The sequence below is a fragment of the Phodopus roborovskii genome, unplaced genomic scaffold (genome assembly GCF_943737965.1).
Source record: "Phodopus roborovskii unplaced genomic scaffold, PHOROB, whole genome shotgun sequence".
Taxonomy (NCBI): domain Eukaryota; kingdom Metazoa; phylum Chordata; class Mammalia; order Rodentia; family Cricetidae; genus Phodopus; species Phodopus roborovskii.
The window spans coordinates 18,161,022-18,183,553 of NW_026126485.1; the positions used below are offsets into that span (position 1 = coordinate 18,161,022).

Below are 22,532 nucleotides of genomic sequence, written 5' to 3' on the forward strand. Positions count from 1 at the left end.
ACATCCTGGTACCACTGTCAGAGGTCCCTTAGACTGCCCAAGCCTTCTAACTGAGTCCCACGTTCAGGGGGTCAGAGTCAGTCCTATGCTGGTTTTCCAGCTATCAGTCTGAGGTCCATGAGCTCCCCCTTGTTCAAGTCAGCTATCTCTGTGGGTTTCTTCAGCCTGGTCTTGACCCCTTCGCTCATTACTCTTCCCTCTCTGCAACTGGATTCCAGGAGTTCGGCTCAGTGTTTAGCTGTGGGTGTCTGCTTCTGCTTCCATCAGCTACTGAATGAAGGCTCTAGGATGGTATATAAGGTAGTCATCAATCTCATTATTGTGGAAGAACATTTAAGGTAGTCTCCCCTCTATTGCTCAGATTGTTAGTTGGGGTCATTTTTGTAGGTCTCTGGACATTTTTCTAGTGCCAGATTTCTCTTCAAACCTATAATGGTTCTCTCTATTATGTTATCTCTTTTCTTGCTCTCCTCTATTCCTCTCCCGATTCAATCTCCCTGGTCCTTCATGTTCTCCTCTCCCCTCCTCTTCTCCTCTTCTCTTCCTCCTAACTCCCTCTCCACTATAGATGGAGAAACACGGGTTTTTCTAATTCAGTTTGATTTGGTCTGACTTAGATTACTGCATTGGCAGAAAGGCTTATCAGGGTGTAGAAACTTTACAAATGTCATAAATCAAACGAATCTAGCTGATAGTTATAGAACATTTCACCCAAACACACACACACACACATAACATTTTCTCAGCACCTCATGAAACTTCTCCAAAATCTACCCCATACTTGAACACAAAGTAAGCCTCATCAGATGCAAGAAAATTAACAACATCCTGCATCCTATCTGACCACCATGGATTAAAGTTGGATATCAACACCAGAAACAACAGAAAGCTTACAAACTGATGGAAACTGAACAAGTCACTACTAAAAGAAAAACAGGTTGAGACAGATATCAAGAAGGAGATTTAAAATGTTTTAGAATTAAATGAAAACGACTACAAAACAACCCCACACCTATGGGACACAATGAAGGGGGTTCTGAGGTAAGTTCATAACACTAAGTGCCTACAACAAATAACTGAAGAGATCTCATATTAGTAACTTAATGGCACACCTGAAAGCTCTAGAACAAAAAAAAGAAGTAACTCCCCAAAAGGATAGATGGCAAGAAACAATCAAATTCAGGTATAAAATCAATAAAATAGAAACAAACAAAAACAATACAAAGAATTCATGAAAAGAAGAGTTGGTTCTTTGAGAAAAATCAATCAGATTGATAACCAAATGCACTAAAAGAGGGAGAAAGAAGATCTAAATTAATAAAACTCAAGAAAAAGGGGGGGCATCACAACAGACACTGAGGAAATCCATTATGGTTGTAGAATACTAATTAAAGATGTTACATTTGTTTGTGTTGTGGAATCTTTTTGTTTGTTTGTTTCTCTGTGTAGCTTTGGAGCCTGTCCTGAAACTTTCTCTGTAGCCCAGGCTGGCCTCAAGCTCACAGATATCCACCTGCCTCTGCCTCCTGAGTGCTGGGACTTAAAGGTATGTGCCACCATTGTCCAGCTGGTGTAACATTTGTTTAATGATGCAAAGATATGTTGCATTCTTTTCTTTCTTTTTTTTTTGGGGGGGGTATTTCCAGATAGGGTTTCTCTGTGTAATGGAACTAGCTCTGTAGACCAAGCTGGCCTTGAAGTCACAGAGATCCTCCTGTGTCTGCCTTCCGAGTGCTGGGATTAAAGGCATGTTTCACCACCGCCCAGCTTATGTGTTGCATTCTTTTACACTGCATTTGTTTTATTTTGTGAAGCTGTGTTACTTTGACTGTCTACAACACCTGATTGGTCTAATAAAGAGCTGAACGGCCAATTAGAAATGCAGGAGAAAGGATAGGTGGGTCTGGCAGGCAGAGAGAATAAATAGAAGGAGAAAAAGAGAAGAAAAGATCAAGCAAGAAAAGAAGGGACCAGCCACTCAGGTACACAGCAAGCCAGAGTACGAAGTAAAGAAAGGTATATAGGATAAAGATAAAAACCCAGAGGCAAAAGATAGATGGAATAATTTAAGAAAAGCTGGCAAGAAATAAGCAAGTTAAGGTCAGGCACTCATAAGTAATAGTAATAATAAGTCTCTGTGTTTAATTATGTGGGAGCTCTGTGGTGGACCCCTAAAGAACAAAGAACCAAAAGAGAAAAATCAACTAACAACACAACATAAGAACACAACTTAAATCCAGTGTTGATGGCACAAGCCTTTAATCCTAGCACTCATGAAACAGATGCAGGTGGATCTCTGTGAGTTCCAGACCAGCCCAGTCTACAGAGCTAGTTCCAGGACAGCTTCCAAAGTCACAGAGAAACCCTGTCTTGAAAGACAAAAACAAAAACAAACATGATTTAAAAATCTGTACTCCACCAAACTGGAAGACAAAAAGAAATGGATGAATTTCTTGGTATATATGACCACCCAAAATCAAATCAAGAGTAGATAAACAATTTAAACAGACCTATAACCCCTAGTGTAATACAAACAGTAATTGAAAGGCTCCCACAAAGCCCAGGGCCAGATAAACTCAGTACAGAAGTCTACTAGATCTTCAAGGAAGACTTAACAATATTCTTTAAATTATTCTACAAAATAGAAACTGAAGGAACACTGACTAATCCTTTTTATCAGGCCACAATTACCCTGATATCTAAGCCACACAAAGACTCAACAAAAAATATTACAAACTAGTTTCCCTTGTGGGCATATATACAAATATTTTCAATAAAACTCTCACAAACCACTGGTAGTGGCTCACACCTTTAATTTCAGCACTCAAGAGGAAACGACAGATCTCTGAGTTTGAGGTCAGGGTGGTCTAAAGAGCAAGTTACAGGACAGCCAGGGTTACACAAAGAAGCCATGTCTTGAAAAACAAAACAAATAAAATACTTGCAAACCAAATCCAATAACACATGGAAAAGATCATCCACATGATCAAGTAGGCTTCATCCCACAGGGGTGGTTCAACATTTATAAATGATAAATGTAATCTACTACACAAACAAATTTAAAGACAAACACTACATGGTCATATAATTAGTTGCAGAAAAGGTTGTTGACAAAATATAACATCCCTTCAGGGTAAAAAGCCCTCAACATAATAAAGGCAAATTGCAGCGAGTTTACAGCCAACAGCAACCTAAACAGAGAGAAACTCAAAGCAATCCCACTAAAATCAGGAGCAAAACAAGGCTGTCCACTCTCCATACTTATTCAATAGAGTACAGTACTTGAAGTCTTAGCTAGAGCAATAAGACAGCTGAAGGAGATCAAAGGGTTACAAATAGGAAAGGAAAAAAATCAAAATATACTTGCAGTTAATATAATTTTATACATAAATGACCTCAAAAACTCTACCAGTGTCTACAGCTTATAAACATGTTCAGCAAAGTAGCATGATACAAAATTAACACACAGACACGAGTGTCCTCCCTACATACAAATGACAAATGAGCTGAATAAGAAACCATGGAAGCAATACTTTTCACAATAGCCTCAAAGAAATTTTGGAACAATTCTAACCAAGCAAGAGAAAGATTTCCATAATAAAAGTTTTGAGATGTTGAAAAGAGGCATTAATGAAGATATCGGGAGATAGAAAGGTCTCCCACACCACTGGATTGCTAGTACTGTTATAGCAAAAATGTCTCTTATACCAAAACCACTCAGTCTACAGGTTCAATGCAATCCTCTTCAAAATTCCAGCAGAAATACTGCAAACCAATTTTCAGCTTCATATTGTTGTGCCCAAACTCTGAACCCCCAAATCACCAAGAGACCCGATCCGATGCAAAAGCAAAGAGTCTTTAATTAATTAACGAGTTAACTGTATTAACTTGGGTCCTCCATCCATCTGACACAGCGAGTGGATCAAAAAGGACCCAGAGAGACTGTGGGGCAGGGAATTTATTGAGTTAGAGCAAGGGGAGTAAGTGTTTGGGGTCTGCAACAGTCTCAGGATTGGTGTACTTCCAGGATTGGACCTGTCCTGTGCTGATTGATCAACTGCAGCTGCAGCCAGGTTGCTATGGCCTATAGACCCTCCCAGGGCGGTTGCTATGCTCTGAGTTCCACTGTTACCATAAAGTACATCCAGAGCCCACCAGCTAACTTCTGATTGGTTCCTTGCCACATGGAGGGCAAGGTCCGCAAGGTTGGGAGCTCAGCACATGTTGCTGAGTCAGGGGTTTACATCTTAACTGGGTCTTTCTGACTTCTGTTATGGCTGCCAAAGCAGGGTGCTGGGTGATGAGGGTCTGGTTCTTTCAATATGGAAACATACATACAATAAAAACCAAAATAGCTAACGCAATCCTGAATAATAGAACAACTGTTGGAGATATCACTACCCCCTGATCTCAAATTATACTACATAGCTACAGAAATAAAAAGCAGCATGATATTGGCATAAAAACAGACACAATGATCGGAGAAATCAAACTGAAAACCCAGACAAAAATCCATACACCTATGGACACCTTGTTTTTGAAAAAGAACCCAAAAATACATAATGGAAAAATACAAAACAAAGCATCTACAACAAATGATGCTAATGGCATTGTGTAGAAGAATGCAAAGAGATCCATATATATCACCCTGAAAAAAATGTAATTCCATGTAGATCAAGTACCTCAACATAAGGCCAGATCCCTGAATCTGACAGAACAGAAAGTGGGGAACAGGCTTAACTCATAGACATGGAAAAAGACTTTCTGAACAGGACACTGATAGCACAAACACTGAGAATAAAAATTAATAAATGGGACCTCATGATCCTGAAGACATATGTATGGCAAAAGACACCATCATTTGTGACAGCCTAAACAATGGGGAAAAAATCTTTACCAATTACACATCTTATAGAGGGCTATTATCTAAAATCTATAAAGAACTAAAATAAACTGGACAGCAAGAAAACAAATAACTCAATTAAAAAATAGTGTATATATCTAAAAGAGAATTCTCAAAAGATGAACACAAATGGCTGAAAGACACTTAAAGAAATGTTCAACATCCTTCATCATCCAGGAAATGTAATTTAAAGTACTTTGAAATTTCTTCTTATACCAGTCAGAATGGCCAAGATCAATGAAACAAATGACAACTCATGCTGGTCAGGGTGTGGAGTAAGGGGAACACTCATCCATTGCTGGTGGGAGTGCAAACTTATACATACACTGTGGCAATCAGTGTAGCTCTTCCCCAGGAAGCTGGGAATCAATGCACCTCAGGATCCAGCGACATCACTCCTAGGCATGTACCCAAAGGACTCTACAAAGCCTAATACAGAAACAATTGCTCATCCCTGTTCACTGCTGCTTAATTCACAACATCCAGAAACTTTAAACAGCCTAGATGCCCATTAACAGAATAATGGATAAAGAAAATAGGGTACAATTACACAATGGCATATTATTTAGATGTTAAAAAAATAAAAAACTTGCAGGTAAATAGATGGAGCTAGAAAACATCACCCTAAGTGAGGTATCCTAGACCCAAAAGACAAATGTTGTATGTATTTTCTTATACATGGGTGTTAGCTGTTAAACCTTTGCTAGACATGCTACAATCCACATAACCTCAGAGATTATGTATAAAGTAATGGACTAGGGTGGGGAGAGAAGGCTAAGGGAGGGAATACAGAAAGAAAAAAACTAAGGGCCATTTGTGGGGAAAGCCTACTACTACAGAAGTTTCTTAAAATATGCACATATATGAACAAATGTAGTCAGACTTTTCTTTGGACCTCCAGCTCACAAAAAATGACACAGAGACTTAATATTAATTATGAAAGCTTGGCCTTGGCTTTTCCCCAACTGGCTCTTATAACTTAAATTAACCTGTTTCTATTAGTCTATGTTCCATCACATGGTTCAGTTACCTCCTTTACACCGTATGTCTAATTTCTCCATTGTCTAGCTGGTGTCTCTGTGCACTCCTCAATTCTTTCTGAGTTCCTCTCTCTCCCTAGAACTCCTGCCTATTCTCTCCTGCCTAGCTATTGGCCAGTCCACTCTTTATTAAACCAATCAGAAGGTGCCTTATGCAGAAACACATCTTTACAGCGTGCTAACAGATTTTCCCACAATAAACAAAATGAAGTAACCAAATAATGGGGAAGACAATACCCCAGGTAGACATCTTTCACCACCATTGAAATCTCTAATGCCAGGAATGGTTATATTTAATTGAGTCATTGGACAAAGGAGTCTCATGGAAACCCCCAAACAACTCAGGCTATTGACAAGCTATTGGATGCCCTCCACAAACAGATGATAAGACCCTATTGTTGAAGAGAACACCTACAATGAACACAGAAGTTGAGCTGGTACCAACTAGATCCTTTCCCCATACTGACTAGTGCTCATGGTAGTGGAAGGTAATCTTCAAGCTTCCAGAGGAGAAAGGCAACCACTAACCATCTACAAACCCTTTGATCTACAGTGGTGATCTGCCTGAATGATAATGCTGATACAATGGTGGCACAACTGTGGGAACATGGCCAAAAGAAGGACATGTGGTGAACACTGCCTTGGGCTCCAGAAGAAAAGGCAGAGGGCCCTTTACCTCAAGTGCATTATGCTCCTTGTATTGTTCTTGGATGTCAGAACATAGCTATAGAATCCAATCTGGTGAAAGGATATGCTAAGAGATGTCCTTGGTGTACCCTCAATCTGGATATGGCCTTGCTTTGCTTTGTGCTTTCCTAGATATAATTAAAATGCAATCATCTATGTGTTTAGCAGGAAAAAACTTCAAGCCAGTGTAACATTCATGTTGTGGCTAGTTATTGTGTTGGTTTTGAATTTTTTGATTGCTCAAAAGCAAAGGACAGGGTTTCTCTGTGTAGCTTTGTTGCCTGTCCTGAAACTCACTTTGTTGACCAGGCTGACCTCAAACTCACAAAAATCCACCTGCCTCTGTCTCCCAAGTGCTGAGACTAAAGGCATGCACCACTACCACCATTTATCTATTATTGTCACTAAGAAAAATTATGCCTAGCAGTGGTGGTGCATGCCTTTGATCCCAGCACTTGGGAGGCAGAAACAGGTGGATCTCTGTGAGTTCAAGGCCAGCCTGGTCTACAAAGTGAGTTCCAGGACAGGCTCCAAAGCCACAGAGAGACCCTGTCTCAAAAAACGAAACAAAAAAAAAAAAAAAAAAAAAAAAAAAAGAAAGAAAGAAAGAAAGAAAGATTATAACTAGGGGCTGGAGAGATGGCTCAGTGGTTAAGAGCAATGGTTGCACTTCCAGAGGACCTAAGTTCAATTCCCAGCAACACATGATGGCTCACAACCATCTGTAATGAGATCTGATTCCCTATTTGGCTTGCAGGAATACATGCAGACAGAACACTGTATAAATAAACAGATAAATAAATCTTTTTTAAAAAGGAAAAGAAAAATTATAAGTATAATTATTTAGTCTTCAACTCTATCAAAGACCTGAGAAGGGAAAATATTACCTAATAAGGACAACAATATTAAAGATACAGGAAATGACAAAACAGCTGGCTCCCTGGATTTTTTGTGTGTGTGATGTTTGGGCATCCAACCTTGACTTATAGGCCTAGAATATCTGACATACCATTTTCAGAAGAAGGAAAATTTGAAGGACTATCCTAACATGTCTTGACAAGGTTCAGCAGTCACGCTTTCTTGTGTTCTGTTTATCCAGATTAGACAGCATACTTACTGTCAGCAGTCCAGGCAAGAGTAGTTCTTTGCCCAATAGGCCAGTTTTGCCAAAAGGAAAACAAACTCCATATGGAGTGTCTTCAGTGCCCATCATCCTCTCAGGAGTAGATAGGCTGCCAGGAGCAGACGTGTCTCACATCAAAAGAATTCTAAGTTATTAAAACATTTTAAATGTTATTTTAAATATAGGTCTTTGAAGTGTTTGAAGATTACCTATGTAAGCGTTGGAGTGGATCAGATGGGAAGGTATCCTGGTGTTAGGAAGCCTAGGACTATCACAGGTCACAGTAAGCATAGCAGCTTACAGCCCCACTTCAGGGAAGGCTTCCCCAGTGTATCAGCTTTGCTCTGGCAGGAGAGGCCTTCCCCAGCTCCAAGGAATGGCTTCCTGATGTAACAGATCTGCTCTGGCAGGAGAGGGTTTCCCCATCTCCTCTCTGTTCTGCTCCACTGCAAAGGAAGGTCTCACCCAAACCTCATTCAAGAAATTTATTGGGAGGGAGGAATCCAGGAGAGTGGCTGCCTCTGCCAGGGTGGAAGGAGGCAGCCAGCCACATGCGGAACAGGCACAGGGTTTAGGCACAGGGCTTATACAGGGATACTTAGGGATGTAGTTTTTCCAGGGAGATTTCCAGGGATGAGGATTGGTCAGATTTCAATCCCTGAGTTTATGATGGCTAGATCTCCTGCTCAGAGATTGGTTAATTTTCTTTACAGGTTTAGGGTCATGTTTGGCTCTGGTTTTAGGATCAAAGTGTGTTTCTTTCACTGGCTCTGATTCCAGGGACAAAGTATGTTTCTTTGGCACTGGTTTCAGGACCAGGGTGCATTTCTTTGGTTCTGGTTGCAGGGACAAAGTGTGTCTCTTTGGCTGGCCCTTTTTCCCTACAACCTATCTATCTAAAAATATATCTCTGAATATATAACTAACTAAACCTAACTAACATAACCTTAAGTTTGAATATTATAAACTGCATAAACACAATACCTTAACAAGAGTAGAATTATAAATACAGCATAACAAAATTAACCTTAAATTTATATCAATAGTCTAAAATCTATACCAGTGTAAAATATCTTGAGATTAGCAGTTGCTTTGGGGTTAAGGAGATTCAGTAATCTATCCTTTTCCCTACCATTTCTCCATCATACATTTCTATGAAGGAGAAGGAGGGGTTGGAGGAGGAGAAGGAGGGTTTGGAGGAGGAGAAGGAGGAAGAGGAGGAGGCCTGTACCGGTTGGTCACCATCTATGATTCTGCACAGTAGATAACTCAATTGACAAATCGACTGTCTAAATATGCTCCACGATGTCTTCTTACACAGCTTTGCTAGCAAAGTGCTCTGCGGCTCTTTGTGCAGCTTCGGAGCCTTTGCACACGCTGTATCTCCACCCAAGTGTCTGTAGAGTCAGGACCGAGCCTGGTACAGACAGGGGCACTTAAAGATTGAAAGATTGAATGAATGCACGATTGCCTTTGTCTATTGTGTAGAGTGGAAGAAGAAGAGACACGCGGAACCCTCCCTATTCACTATGGCCCACCCCTGGAGTCAAAGTATCTTTCTGGGAGGGAAGCTGAGCCAGAGGGCCTCTTTGCTGACCTCCCAAAGAGCCCGCTTTCCTGGATGCCGAGCGCAGTCCTCCAAATCCTGTCATCTGACTCTTACTGCCAGCTCCCCGCCCGTCCCCCGTCCGCCTCCCCCGCGCAGTCCCGCAATGGTTCAGCCGGCAGCTATTTAGACCGAGTAAGGTCGGACCACTGCGCTCACCGGGGGGGGGGAGGCCGAGGTGCGGCGGAGGGATCCCTTCGGAGCATTCGACGGGAGGCACCCATTGGCCGCCAGTATGGACGGCCGCCGCTGATTGGTCCTATCGGGACGCCGGCCCCGCCCAGGTACCGGAGGCCGAGGGAGAAGCCGGGCCGAGTTTCCAGAGGACCGAACTGGGCGCGCGGGGCGGCTGCGGCGCAGGTGAGTGTCCCCCGGCCGGGGCGGCCTCCCGGGCGTGGAGCCGTGTCGGCGGGGTGGGGCTGGCCGCGTCGGGACCCCAAACACGGACCCCTCCCCGCTGGCGGGGGCCTCCGGCCCGCCCCTGCCCTCTGCTCCCGGGACGCTCCCTGTTGGTGGTGGGTCCCGACCCCTCCCGGGCCCCTGCCCAAAAGCTGGCGGCCGGGACCCGGGGCCACCCAGGTCCGGATGGCAATAACAACCCAGTAATAGTTTGGATCCCCCTGCCTCGCTAGCCCGGACCCCAGCGCTTCCTCGTCAGACGCTTACCGTGCACAGCATTGAGGCAAAACAGCCTCCTGGGAGGGGCTGTTAACTTCTTTTAGAAGTGAGGTATCGGGGCCAGAGAGGTGAAGTGACTCACTCAAGGTCACACAGCTAGTAAGTGGCCGGTGGGGATGAGGGACCCATGCCTTTGAGTTCAGAAACTAGTTCCAGAAATCGTCCCTGTCCAGCCGCTGGACTCATTGCACGCGGAGCCGCACCTACGGGTTTTGCTTCCTTCCTGGCGCCCACAGGTCACTAGACAGCTTCCAGGTTGCCCTCCTGTCCCTTCTCTTGAACTGGCGAGGCAAGGCCTAAATACCGTGGGTCCTTTAATCCCATTCCCCCTCCACCCACCCTGGCTACTCTTTACTGCAAAGAGAAATGACTGAGAGTTGAGTGTAGAGGCCAGGTGTCTGGGAATCGGGGCAAGCGGTGCGTTCACGCCCCTCGGCCCCCGCCCCGGAAACATTGGAGAGATGAAACCTTCAGGATCCGGTTTTTCAAGAATGAATCAGAGGCCTCCAGCCCTCCTCCCCAAAGTAGTACTGTGCTGGAGGTTAGGAGGGAGGGACGACAAGGGAGCAGATGTGGTGTCCCCTAAGCCAGGCGTTATCTGAGCCCCAGGGACCCCCTTCCCTGCTTCCTGCTCCTCCCACTTAACTTTTCTGTGACTGCAGGGTTGCTAAGTCTCAGGCCCTTCTTGGGATGAGAGCTCTGAACTCCGGAAATCCATCCAACCCACTTCCCTTCAGCTTCCTGCAGGGGGGTCCTCATAGTTCTCTAGCAGTCCTGTTGGTGGGGCTTGGTTCACAGTCAGTTAGGGCTACAAGACATTCATTCTACAGTTCACCTACAAGTGCTAAGCAGGTACTGTGCCAGGCACCATGTTTTGCTTGGAGGGAAGTGTCCTCCAAATGCAGGACAGAATTCCCTGCATTCTAATGGGGAACAGACAAGAAGTTAATGTGAGCAGCCACTGCAGATCCTGCTGAGTGCTGAGTGGCCGGCCTCTTAGAGATCACTGGGCGGGGGAGATCATGCACACCCCTGGCAGAGAGAAGTATGTAATAGCTGGCACAGAGAATGAAGCTACAGATGTGATTGAGGGCCTGGTACAGGAAAGACATCTTTTTATTGTCGAGTCTCCCCCTATACGGTGGAATCCCTTTGTGAGATCGGAGACAGATGAGGAATGCCACCTGGTTTGCATTTTAAAATAGAGACACAGGCTGGCGAGACAGCTCACAGAGTGCATGCTGGGAGTTCCATTCCCAGCACCCACATGGTGGGTCACAACTATCTTTAACTGTAGTTCTTTTGACCTCTTCAGGCACCCAAGTGGTGCATAGGCAGACACGCAGCAAAGCCCTCATACACATAAAAATAAACTTTAAAAAATGGAGACACAAAGATAAATAACAGCCGGGACTCTGTCAAGGCAGCATACAGCTAAGTTCATAGGCCCTGATATTGTAGAGCAGCTCCTGTGTGTGGGGCTGGGGCGAGCCGGCTGCCTGGAGAAGTCTGGATAGGCCTTGCCAGGCTATGGAGTGGGATGCTCCAAGGCCAGGGAAGGAAGGATGTGACCGGAATAAAGACTGGGAGCACTCTGGAGGTGTGGGTCAACAGTACAGGCCCTGCCTAGAACCTGTCAGGGAGAGGTGGGGAGGGGTGGGTCGGCAGTAGAGTGCCTTCCTAGCAGATGAAAGGTTCTAGTTTCTGTCTCCATCACTGCAAATAATAACACATCCAGCACTTCCTGACAAGGCTCACTAATGTGCTGAGCAGGTCCCATGCAGCACAGTCTGGGAGTTCTGTAAGGACCCACCTGACAGACACGAACTCTGCCAGGTTCTCGGATGAGAAAACTGCAGCCTTGTGAAGCTTAGCAACTTGGCTTTGTCTGTGCCGCTGGTAAGTGGCAAGAGGTGTCTCAGGGTCTGCACCATTGATTTACTAGGCACTCATTTTCCTCAAAGCCTTGGGGCTCTCACCAGAGGGCACACAAAAGCTAGACTAAACCACAGCAGTGAAAGGAGGCTGGGGTATAGAGTCCAAGACAGTAAAGAAAGATAGTGCCTCAACACTTATACACCCCAATAGTATTCCAGGAACTGTCTCAGGTACACACACGCACTTACACACCCCTAATAGTGTTCCAAGAAGAATACAGGCACATACATGGTTTCCTTTTGATCAGAGGGGTTCATATACTTGGCTTAAACTGGTCAGTGGTGGCGCAAGCCTTTAGTCCCATCATTCAGGCAGATCTCTGAGTTCGAGGCCAGCCTGGTCTATTGAGTAAGTTCCAGGACAGCCAGGACTACACAGAGTAAACTTGTCTCAAACAAACATATAACAAGGAATGGTGATGGAAAGAGTGGACCAAGGGGGTGCTGCTGCTGCTCCGTACTATTGAATGTGGTAGTGAAAATTTTAGAAGACAGTTCTATGTAATTCATTTCAGTTTACCTTTGTGAAATAGCCATTGAGTACCTATAGTATATTGGGATACAGAGCTATGGACAGACAGATGAAGGAATCAGTAAAAGACTAGTGCCCAGAATATATAAAGAGTTTTCACAAATCATTAAGAAAAAGGTCATCCAAGTAAAGCTGAACCAGCCAGTTGTGGAGCAGGCCTGTTATCCCAGGACATGGGAGGTAGAGGCGGGAGGATCTTCAGTGTGAGGCTTGCTCTGTATTGTGCAGGGAAACTCTACTCGAAAAGGCAGAGCAAAAGAAAACCATGCAGGGGCCATGGAGACCATGGAGATGGTGTGCTTGGTAAAGTGCTTGCTGTGCCAGCTGAGTTTGGCAGTCAGAACCCATGTGAAAATGCTAGGCATGGTGGCTTGCAATTGTTACCCCAGCACTGGGGACATAAACCTGTGGGTCGGGCTCCTTGGTGGGCCAGTCTAACTGGAGAGTTCATGCAAAGAGGGGCTGGGGTATGGCATACACTAAGTGCTAGAGCCCTGGCCTACTATATTTGAGGCACACTAGAGAGATGGCCAGTGTAGTAAAGGCTGCCACCAAGCCTGTAAGCTGAGTTTGCTCCCTGTTCCTCGAATGGCAGAAAGTACTGACTCCCACAACCTGTGTATGCAAACTGTGGCGATACACTTGCACACAAATAAATAAATGTGATTTTTTTTTTTTCTTCCCTTGAGACAGGGTCTTACTATGTAGTTCTGGTTGTCCTAGAACTTGCTATGTTGGCTAGCCTAACCTCAAAGTCATTTTTAAAAATTTTTATTTTATGTGGGTGTTTTGCTTGCTTGCATGCCTGAGCGCACAGGGCAGAAGAGGGTGTCAGATCCTCCCTAGGACTGGGGTTGGAGGCAGTTTTTAGCTGCCATGTGGGTTCTGGGGTTCAAACCCAGGTTTTTTTGGAAGAGTAGGCAGTGCTCTAACCATTGAGCCACCTCTCCAGCCTCAGTATTTTTTTTTTTTTTAAAGCAAAGAGATGACTCTTGAGGACCAATACCCAATGTTGACCTCTAACCTTCACATGCACCCACACATCCATGGGCATGAATGAGCACATACAAGGAGCACAGGAAGGGCGGGAGACATGGCTGTGCTTGCTGCTCTTGTAGAAGACCTGAGTTTGGTTCCTAGCACCCATATTGGGCAGCTTATGACTACTTGTACCTCCATATCTAGGGGATCCGGTGCCTTCTGGCCTCTGCAGGCACCTACGCTCAGGTACACACACCCACATGCAAACTCATACCTGTACACTTAATACAAAATACAATCCTTTAGAAGGTGGAATGGCTCAGTGGGTAACGGCACTCACCTCCAAACCTGAAGAGCTGGCTCTGATCTCCAGGACCCACATGGTGGAGGAAAAGGAGTAACTCAGGTACGCTCTCCGACTGACAAATATGCTAGGGCATGCATGCATACACAAAGAGTAAATAAATGTAGACAAAAACAACAAAATAGGCAGTTCACTACATAGCCATTCAGGAGCATTAAAAAAGATGTGCTTGTCGCCATTGATGTCTTCCTGCCCTGGCACTGTGGGGGATGGGGTGGGGCTTGTGCTCTCCTGGGGAGATGGCCAGTCCTGCCCCACATTCTGAGGGGTGGCCATTAGTGATGCACAGATCTCCCCTTAGCAGACAGTGGACAAGTTATAAAGTACCCATCCCAGCTGGAGGAGGAAAGGGAGGGTGCTGGGCAGCAGAGGGAGCAGCCAGTGTAAAGGCCCTGTAACAGCTCCGCCCGTCCTAACTGTGAACTGCAAGGAAGAGGCTCAGGGAAGGAGATAGGGCTTCTGATGTGGGGCATAAAGGACAGTGGGATTCCTGGGATAGAGCAAAGAAGAGAGTAACATGACTGTTTATAGAGTCCTTCTGACTGCTGTCTTGACAGGAAAGGAAGGTAAAGGACACCTGAAGACCCAGAGGCAACTGTAGTGTCGGTGTGTGGGATGAGGATGGAGCATGTTTGTCAGAAGAGGGATGCATGATGGATTGAGCAGGGAACCCTCTTGGGAAGATGTGCTCCAGCCAGCTGGGCTCCCTTGACCCTGCATTGGCCCCTCAGGAGAGAGAGTCTGCAGAGCATAGGAAACCCTTAGGGCGTGGGAAGCTAAAGAAGAGGGTCAGGAGTTGAAAGCAAGACCCTGCCTCGAAATAATAGATGACTTGAGCCGGGTATGCTTATGTAGTCTGGTGTTCCCAGCACTCAAGAAGATGAGGCAGGAGGATCACAAGTTTGCTATGGCTACATAGCTACATAGCAAGTTTGAGACCAGCCTGGGCTACATGAGCCCTGGTGAGGTGGGTGAAATGCCCCTGTGGATAGTTGTCAAGGCCAAGGAGCTTCCTCCAGGGATTACAAATCACACATCCTTGAGGGAGCTTGTGCCCCCAACACACACACACACACACACACACACACACACACACACACACACACACACACACGTGAAATCAGGGGCTGGGTGTGGTTCGGTGATTGTTTACCCAGTGTGCAGAGGCCTGATTCCATCCAGTACTATAAGAAGAAAGGCTTTGCCTGCCTTCCTCCCTGCTTCCAGCCACACTATTCAGAGGTGTGCTGAATGTGAACTACTTTACCTCGGGGCCTTTGCACTGTTGTTCTCAGTCTACTTAGAGCATTCTTATCCCAGACGTCTGTGTGGGAAGTCCAGGAGGGGAGGGTCTAAAGATGGTCCAAGACGTCTGTCACTGCCACTGGGTCCTGCTCCCTGCTCCAGCACTACAGGGCTCTAAAGCGGATGGTCAACTCCAACTGGCTTATTGTACCTCTTGTAAATAATCAGAAAGATAGCCTTCTTCCAGAGACACGCCACAGCAGGGGGACAGCCCAGCAGGCAGCTGTGAAGCTCAGATGACAGCTATGGCCAACAGTTCACTCCATTTGCCACCAAATTACCTACTGTGTGTGCATCGTAGTGCACAGTCAGGGATCTGGGTTGTTGAAATAAAACAGGGCACATGCTGATAGTTCAAGCTGCTTGTAGGCTGAGGCAGGAGGAACACTTGACCAATTGGAACAAAACAGCGATACCCAGACTCAAGAAATTAAAGCTGGCAGTGGTAGTGCATGCCGTTAATTCCAGTACTGAGGCAGCAGAAGCAGGCAGATGTCTGTGAGTTGGAGGCCAGCCTGGCTTACGAAGTGAATTCCAGGAGAGTCAGAACCCTGGCTTAAAAAGAAAAAAGAAGAACCAATCAAATAAAAATGAATAAGTGCATGAATATAATAAGTACCACCCCAAAAAAGTTTGTTTGCAAGAGAGAGGGAGAAAAAAGAAATAAAGAAAAGGGAAGGGCTGGAGAGGTAGTTAAAAGTACTGCTGCTTGGGTGTGAGGACTGGAGTTCTGATCCCCAGACCAGTATTGCTGAGGCTTGATGGCTGCCAGACTAGTCAAAGAGGAGGGGGGACCCTGCTTCCACAGGATAGGTGTGAAGTGTGGCTTCCTTTGACCTCTGAGCACAGATCACACACTTATTAAAAAATAAACATGGCAGCCACACCTTTGTTTGGTTTGAGTCGGGTAAGGTGAGATGAAAGGATGTCTCTATGCAGCTGTGGAGGACTTGGAACTCTGTAAGATCAGGCTGGCCCTGAAGTCACATATATCCACCTGCCTCTGCCAAGTACTCACCTTGACACGTGTGCCTGTATGTACTGTAATAGTCTTCAAAGGAAGAAAAACAGGGAGATGAAAACTGGTACAGGGGCCATTTTGGTGGCTCAGAAGGTAAAGGTGCTTGGCACCAAACCTGACCTGACACTGTGTGTGTGTGTGTGGGGGGGTGGTGATCAAATGCATGCAGGCACATGCTTGCCCTGGTGCCTGTGTGGAGGGTGTCAGTCCTCGCCTTTCACCTTGTTTGAGACAGTCCACACAACAGACTAGCTGGTCCATAAGCTTTCTCAACGTGCTCTGCCTCCACCCCTACTGTAAGCATGCAGGCATTATCACCTCTAGTGCTGTGTGGGTTCTGGGGATTTGAACGTAGGTCTTCATACTTAAACTGAGCTTTACCCACTAAGCTCTGCAGCCCTTGTTGAGACAGTAGTCACCTGTTACTCCAGCCTGGCCTCAAGCTCATGACAGTCTTCCCTCGGTCTGAATCCACACCACGCCCCTATGCCTGGCTGGTGCTTTTTGCTCTTACTGCATACCCATTGCTCCTTGTTGGAGAATCCATCCGTGCTGTCTCAGTCACTGTCTCACTCCCGCAAGGAGACACCATGACCAAGGCAACTTACAAAAGCAAGCGTTAATTAAGGGCAAGTCCATGAGCAGCATGGCAGAGAACTTACAGCAAGCAGGCAGGCATGATGCTGGAGCAGCAGAGAGAAGGAGACAAGGCCTGGCACGGGTGTTGAACACCTCAAAGGCCACATTTCTCCACAAGGCCATGCCTTCTAACCCTTCTCAAAACAGTCTGTCAGCTAGGGATCAAACATTCAAATATATGAGCTTATGGAGGCCATTCTCGTTCAGACCATCACAGTTGCTGTCACTAAAGACCCATCCAGCCTGATAACATTACCACCATGTCAACTGTTGCTGGTCACTGACCAGGAGCTATATTGCTGGGGAGAATTTTGCCCCAGTGATTAAATGTTTCTGTGGGGATGTGTCACATGTTACTTCCTGTTAGAACTCACTGGCGGGCATTGTGTGCTTTGAGGGAGAGACGCAAGGGTTTTGTTTCTTCTGTGTCACAGGTGTGCTGGTACAAATGTGCATGGAAGCTGGAGGATAGTCTCAGGTGTCACCCCCAGCTGTCCACACTGGGGTATTCTTTATTACTGCATTTGTTGATCATTTCCTGTGTGTGGGTATGTATGTGTGTAGGTACACCTGACAGAAGACCACTTGTGTGAATATGCTCTCCTACCATGTGCATCCAGGGGACCAAACGCAGGTCTGCGTGATTGATGGCAAGTGCATTTGCCCACTGGCGTAGGACTCACCAAGTAGGTTAGGCTGGCTGTGAGCAGAAAGGATCCTTCTCTCCCCAGCTCTGGGATTGCAAGTGCATGGTAGCACGTCTGAGGATCGAACTCCAGTCCTTGGAAGCACTTTACTGACTGAGCTACCTCCCCAGCCAAAGACTTAAGACGGTTTTTGTGCACAGCATTAATGGCTGCAGCTGCTAGGGAAAGGAAAGGAGGCTGGATGGAGTGGTGTACATCTGTCCTTCAGCACTTGAGAAGTTGAGAGCAAGAAGTTGTGAGTTCTAGGCCAGCCTGGTCTAGGGAGTGAAAGCCTGTCTCAGAAAGGAAAAACAAAGGGAAGTACCAGTGCTTTAGCCTCTCTTCATCATCTGTTTATGTGGGTGTGGCTAGAGCAGGATGCTCTATGGAATAAGGAGAGAATGAGGTCACAGAACAGGTCATGTCGGGTTATAATAGGTATCCCCTGTTGTGATTACTACCATGCAGGTGAAGCTTCAACCTGAGGCTGCCTTGAGAGCTGGGCTTTTATCAGCATGTGATCTACCACTGAGCTGCTCCCCACATCTGGGCTGTATGTAGGGTCAACCCTTTATCTTCCCATTTGTTCTGGATACCCAGATCAAATCTACTGTACGTGGAACACACTCAGGCAAGGCACATGTGCTGCTATATGCCTGCAATCCCAGCTACCGTGGAGGCGGAGGCAGGAAGATTGCAGGATCAAGGATAGCCTGAGCAACTAGGATAAATGTCTCAAAATAAAAAGTAGGAAGCAGTCTAGGCATGTAGCTTGGGTACACATGTACAAGGCCAAAGTCTAACCCCGGGAGGGAGGATTGGTTGATTCTGGGAGAGCATTGCACCTGTGCTGAACATGGACAGAAGTTTTTGTTATTACCCCTTAAATGATAAGCTGGGACAAGAGTTTTTATAGATACAAGTGTGTAGAACTGATCCCTGTGTATGGGAGGGGTTGCTGCTCTATGGCCCAGCAGTAGCCAAGTATGGGGAAAAGAAAGTAAAGCCCTCAGTAGAGTGTAAATGCAATGAAACCTTATCCAAGGTGGCAGTGTCTGGAGGTGTCCTGGAACCCTGTGCATAGGAGTCATGTCTCAGTGGTGGAGCACTGCACCAGGCTCCTGGGTGTAAGGATGTCAGGTCTGAAAACGGGCGATGTTGGTTGTTATTGGTACCATGTGGTGGTTATGGGTGGCACCCAGGGCTGTTACTCAGCATGAAACCCAATTCCTTTTCTGCAGGTTTCCTGGCCGAGTCCCTACTTCTGGCCCCTCATGCCACTGGGACTGGGGCGGCGGAAAAAGGCACCACCTCTGGTGGAAAATGAAGAGGCAGAGCCAGGCCGGAGTGGCCTGGGAGTTGGGGAGCCTGGGCCCCTGGGTGGAAGCGGAGCAGGGGAATCCCAGATGGGCTTGCCCCCACCTCCTGCTGCCCTCCGGCCTCGCCTGGTGTTCCACACACAGCTGGCCCACGGTAGCCCCACAGGCCGCATCGAGGGCTTCACCAATGTCAAGGAGTTGTATGGCAAGATCGCTGAGGCCTTCCGACTACCAGCTGCAGAGGTACCAGTGGGGCTAGGGTTCCCTGAGAACAAGGCACAGGCCTAGGCATACATTTTTGTGAGCTGGGGCTCAGGTCCTCATGCTCCCCACTGGCCAGCAGTCCCTGAATCTAGGAGGTATGGCTGCTGGATACTGAGTGCCTACCGGGCCTTGAGAGACTTGTACCCCAGTACCCCAGTAGGTATGTGGGGGTGAGTTTCCCATCAGGTCTTGAGAGGCTCATAACCTAGTCGGTTGTGGGGGTGCAAGTGCTGATTGTCTTATCAAGTCTGGAGTAGCCTGTGGCCTGGTAGGTTGTAGCTGGATTTCTATGAGGCCTTAGGACACCCATGCCCCAGAGCACTATGGGAGCTGGAGGTCAGGAGCAGCTCATATTTCCCCATGATGCAGAGAAGCCACAGGCAGGGCAACTGTAGGCTGAGCGTGGAGTGGGGACGACGGGTGGGAAGGGTAGGTGGGAATCTAGACTCCTTCATTCACTCAGCATATATTGAGTGCTCACTGTAAATCAAGCTAGCAATGAATTCTTTCCAGGACAGAAATCCTACTCATAGCATTTGATGTACTAGTGGACCTTGCCCTGGCTCTGGGTGTCACCAATCCCTGGGATAGGTATCTCCAAGTGTTAGGAAAGGGGACCCAGGGAGGAGGGCATGAGCACCTTGCACCACCCCTGCAGGTGATGTTCTGCACCCTCAACACCCATAAAGTGGATATGGACAAGCTCCTGGGGGGCCAGATCGGGCTGGAAGACTTCATCTTTGCTCACGTCAAGGGACAGCGCAAAGAAGTGGAAGTATTCAAGTCTGAGGAGGCGCTGGGACTCACCATCACCGACAACGGGGCCGGCTATGCCTTCATTAAGGTGCCCGGGTGGGTGGCACACCCTTAGTCAGTGGCCAGGGCCTGTAGAGGGACCTAGAGTGGAGCTTCCAGGGCTGATGCCTGCCCCTCCACAGCGCATCAAGGAAGGCAGTGTGATTGACCACATCCAGCTCATCAGCGTGGGTGATATGATTGAAGCCATCAACGGGCAGAGCCTGCTGGGCTGTCGGCACTACGAAGTTGCCAGGCTCCTCAAGGAGCTGCCCCGAGGCCGCACCTTCACCCTCAAACTCACAGAGCCTCGGAAAGCCTTTGGTGAGCAATCTTTGGACCACCCACTAGGATGACCTTGAATTCTTGAAAAATATGGTTTGCAGTTCTGGGAAACACCAGCAGGTGGCACCCAAGTCTGCAATGCAAAATGAAGCCTGCCCCACCCTACCCTAGAACTGGGTGCTGGCTGGCAGCCCAGCCTGAAGGAAGTTGCCCCCACACCCAACTTCCAGAAGCCATTAGCCCAGCCAAGTTCCCCCAACCCTGGCCAGCCCCCTCAGCCTGGAGAAGTGAGGCTTGGCTGACCTGTACAACTCCCGGGCCCTACCCCCCCATTCTACCTGGCTTCACTAACTCTCAGGAATGGGCCTGAGGCACCCCTGGTATGGGTAGGTAGTAGGGATCTGGGACCCAGCAGTTATGCACACCCCTAGTCATGGGAAAGTGACCGGAGACCCATACCCCACCCCTCCCCAGCTCTCAATTTTCTTCTCTAGCTTCTCTTATGTCTAACCCCCGCCCTGCCCCTCTCCATTCCTGCAAAGTCCTGGCCTCCTGGAATCCAGTCCCTATCCCAAGGAGCCTGCAGAACTTGGAGATGGTGAGAGGTGGCCTAGCTGTCTGAGTGCTATACTGACTGTATCCTGAAATTCCCATAGATATGATCAGCCAGCGTTCAGCCGGTGGCCACCCTGGCTCGGTCCCACAACTGGGCACTGGCCGAGGGACCCTCAGGCTCCGATCCCGGGGCCCTGCTACAGTGGAGGATCTGGTGAGTGAGCCACCTTGGGCCAGTGACATCATTTTCATTACCCGAGGGACTGGACACTTCTGCTTAGATCTACCTCCTCCCAGCTTTGGGACCTTCCTTGGGCAAGTGAGACTTGGTTTTCCTACCTGTAAAATAGGAGTCCTAGTAACTTCCTGTCAGAGGGGACCTTAGTGATACAGACAGACACCACAGCTGGACATGGAATCTCAGGCAGGAGGATTTCACACTCAAGGGCAACTCTAACCACAAAAGCTTGACACCAAAAAGAAAGTATATGAAAGCCAGCCTAGTGTGGTCATGCACTTGTAATCCTAGATACCCGGCAAGCTGTGTTAGGAGGGTTTAGTGTTCAAAGCCAGTTTGGACAACTTAGAATATATCTTAAAATTAGAATAATTATATCTAGTGGCTTAGCGCTTTCGAGCACTTGTTGCTCTTGCGGATGACCCGGGTTAAGTTCCAAGCCTCCATATTGTGTGGCTAACACGTTAACGCCAGCTCCAGGGCACCCAGTGTCCTCTTCTGACCGTCATGCAGTGCACGTACATACATGCAGGCAGAACACTCGTACACATAAGCCAGTAAAGGTGGGAAAACAGCAGCAGGGGTGCAGTACAGCTCATTGGTGGAGCTGCTGCCCGGCAGGTGAGGCCCTGGAACTGTCCCCTACTGAGGACTTCCCTGTGTCCAACAGCAGCTCTGTTGACAATACTGTGCTGTCTCGTCCCTCCTCCACAGCCATCGGCCTTTGAGGAAAAGGCCATTGAGAAGGTGGATGACTTGCTAGAGAGCTACATGGGGATCAGAGACACAGAACTGGGTGAGTAGGGGCACCCGAGCCTAGAAGGTGGGAGCAGGCTTCCAGATCTTACCCAGGCTGAGCTGAGCCTGCACCCTTCCGTCCCTCATGCCATCTGTGCCTCCATCTTTCTCCTCCCTGACAGCTGCCACCATGGTGGAGCTGGGAAAGGACAAAAGGAACCCAGATGAACTGGCAGAGGCTCTCGATGAACGGCTCGGTGACTTTGCATTCCCAGATGAATTCGTCTTTGATGTCTGGGGAGCCATCGGGGATGCCAAGGTCGGCCGCTACTAAGACTGGAACTGAACTGGACCTTGAGATAACCTGGGCTTGGCCTGGCTGGGGCCTCCAGGATGGCTGCCACAGCCAAGACCTGAGCACTCTGCTTAGGCATGACACTCAGCAGCCTGGGGATGGCATGGGATGGAAGTGGCCTATGGTCCTGGCCCCGCTCCGATCACCACGGTGCCCAGCCTGGTTGGGATCCCTGGCCAACCTCTGCCAGGTTCCCTACCTACCTCAGTAGAGTGAGTGCATGGGGAGGGACCAGCACACTGGGCAGCCACCTCTGTCCCCAACACTTCCCTCTATCAGCTGGCAAACTGCCCCTTCTGTCTCCCTGAGGCTCAATTCTGTTTGGGGTCATGACTTTCCTATCTTACTTTTTTGCTTTGTTTTTTCAAGACAGACTCACTATGTAGTGCTGGTTGTCCTGGAACTCACTATGTAGATCAGGCTGGCCTCGAACTCAGAGATCTGCCTACACCTGCATTCCCAGTAAAGGTGTGCTTCACCA

At 47.5% G+C, this 22,532-nt stretch overlaps 1 protein-coding gene across 1 annotated transcript; it reads left to right on the forward strand.

The window, feature by feature from the left end:
* The first annotated feature begins 9,633 nt into the window (after window positions 1-9,633).
* Gipc1 (GIPC PDZ domain containing family member 1) lies at window positions 9,634-22,532 on the forward strand. Its single transcript, XM_051194908.1, has 7 exons — window positions 9,634-9,719; window positions 18,744-19,064; window positions 19,744-19,929; window positions 20,024-20,204; window positions 20,822-20,934; window positions 21,673-21,754; window positions 21,879-22,532. The coding sequence occupies exons 2-7, from the start codon at window positions 18,777-18,779 to the stop codon at window positions 22,028-22,030; spliced, it is 1,002 nt and encodes a 333-aa protein (XP_051050865.1). The 5' UTR covers window positions 9,634-9,719; window positions 18,744-18,776; the 3' UTR covers window positions 22,031-22,532.

Coding starts and splice junctions, on each gene's coding strand:
- Gipc1 (XM_051194908.1), top strand. CDS start 18,777: ATGCCACTGGGACTGGGGCGGCGGAAAAAGGCACCACCTCTGGTGGAA. Junction 19,065..19,743: donor TCCGACTACCAGCTGCAGAG/GTACCAGTGGGG, acceptor CCACCCCTGCAG/GTGATGTTCTGCACCCTCAA. Junction 20,205..20,821: donor AGAGCCTCGGAAAGCCTTTG/GTGAGCAATCTT, acceptor AAATTCCCATAG/ATATGATCAGCCAGCGTTCA.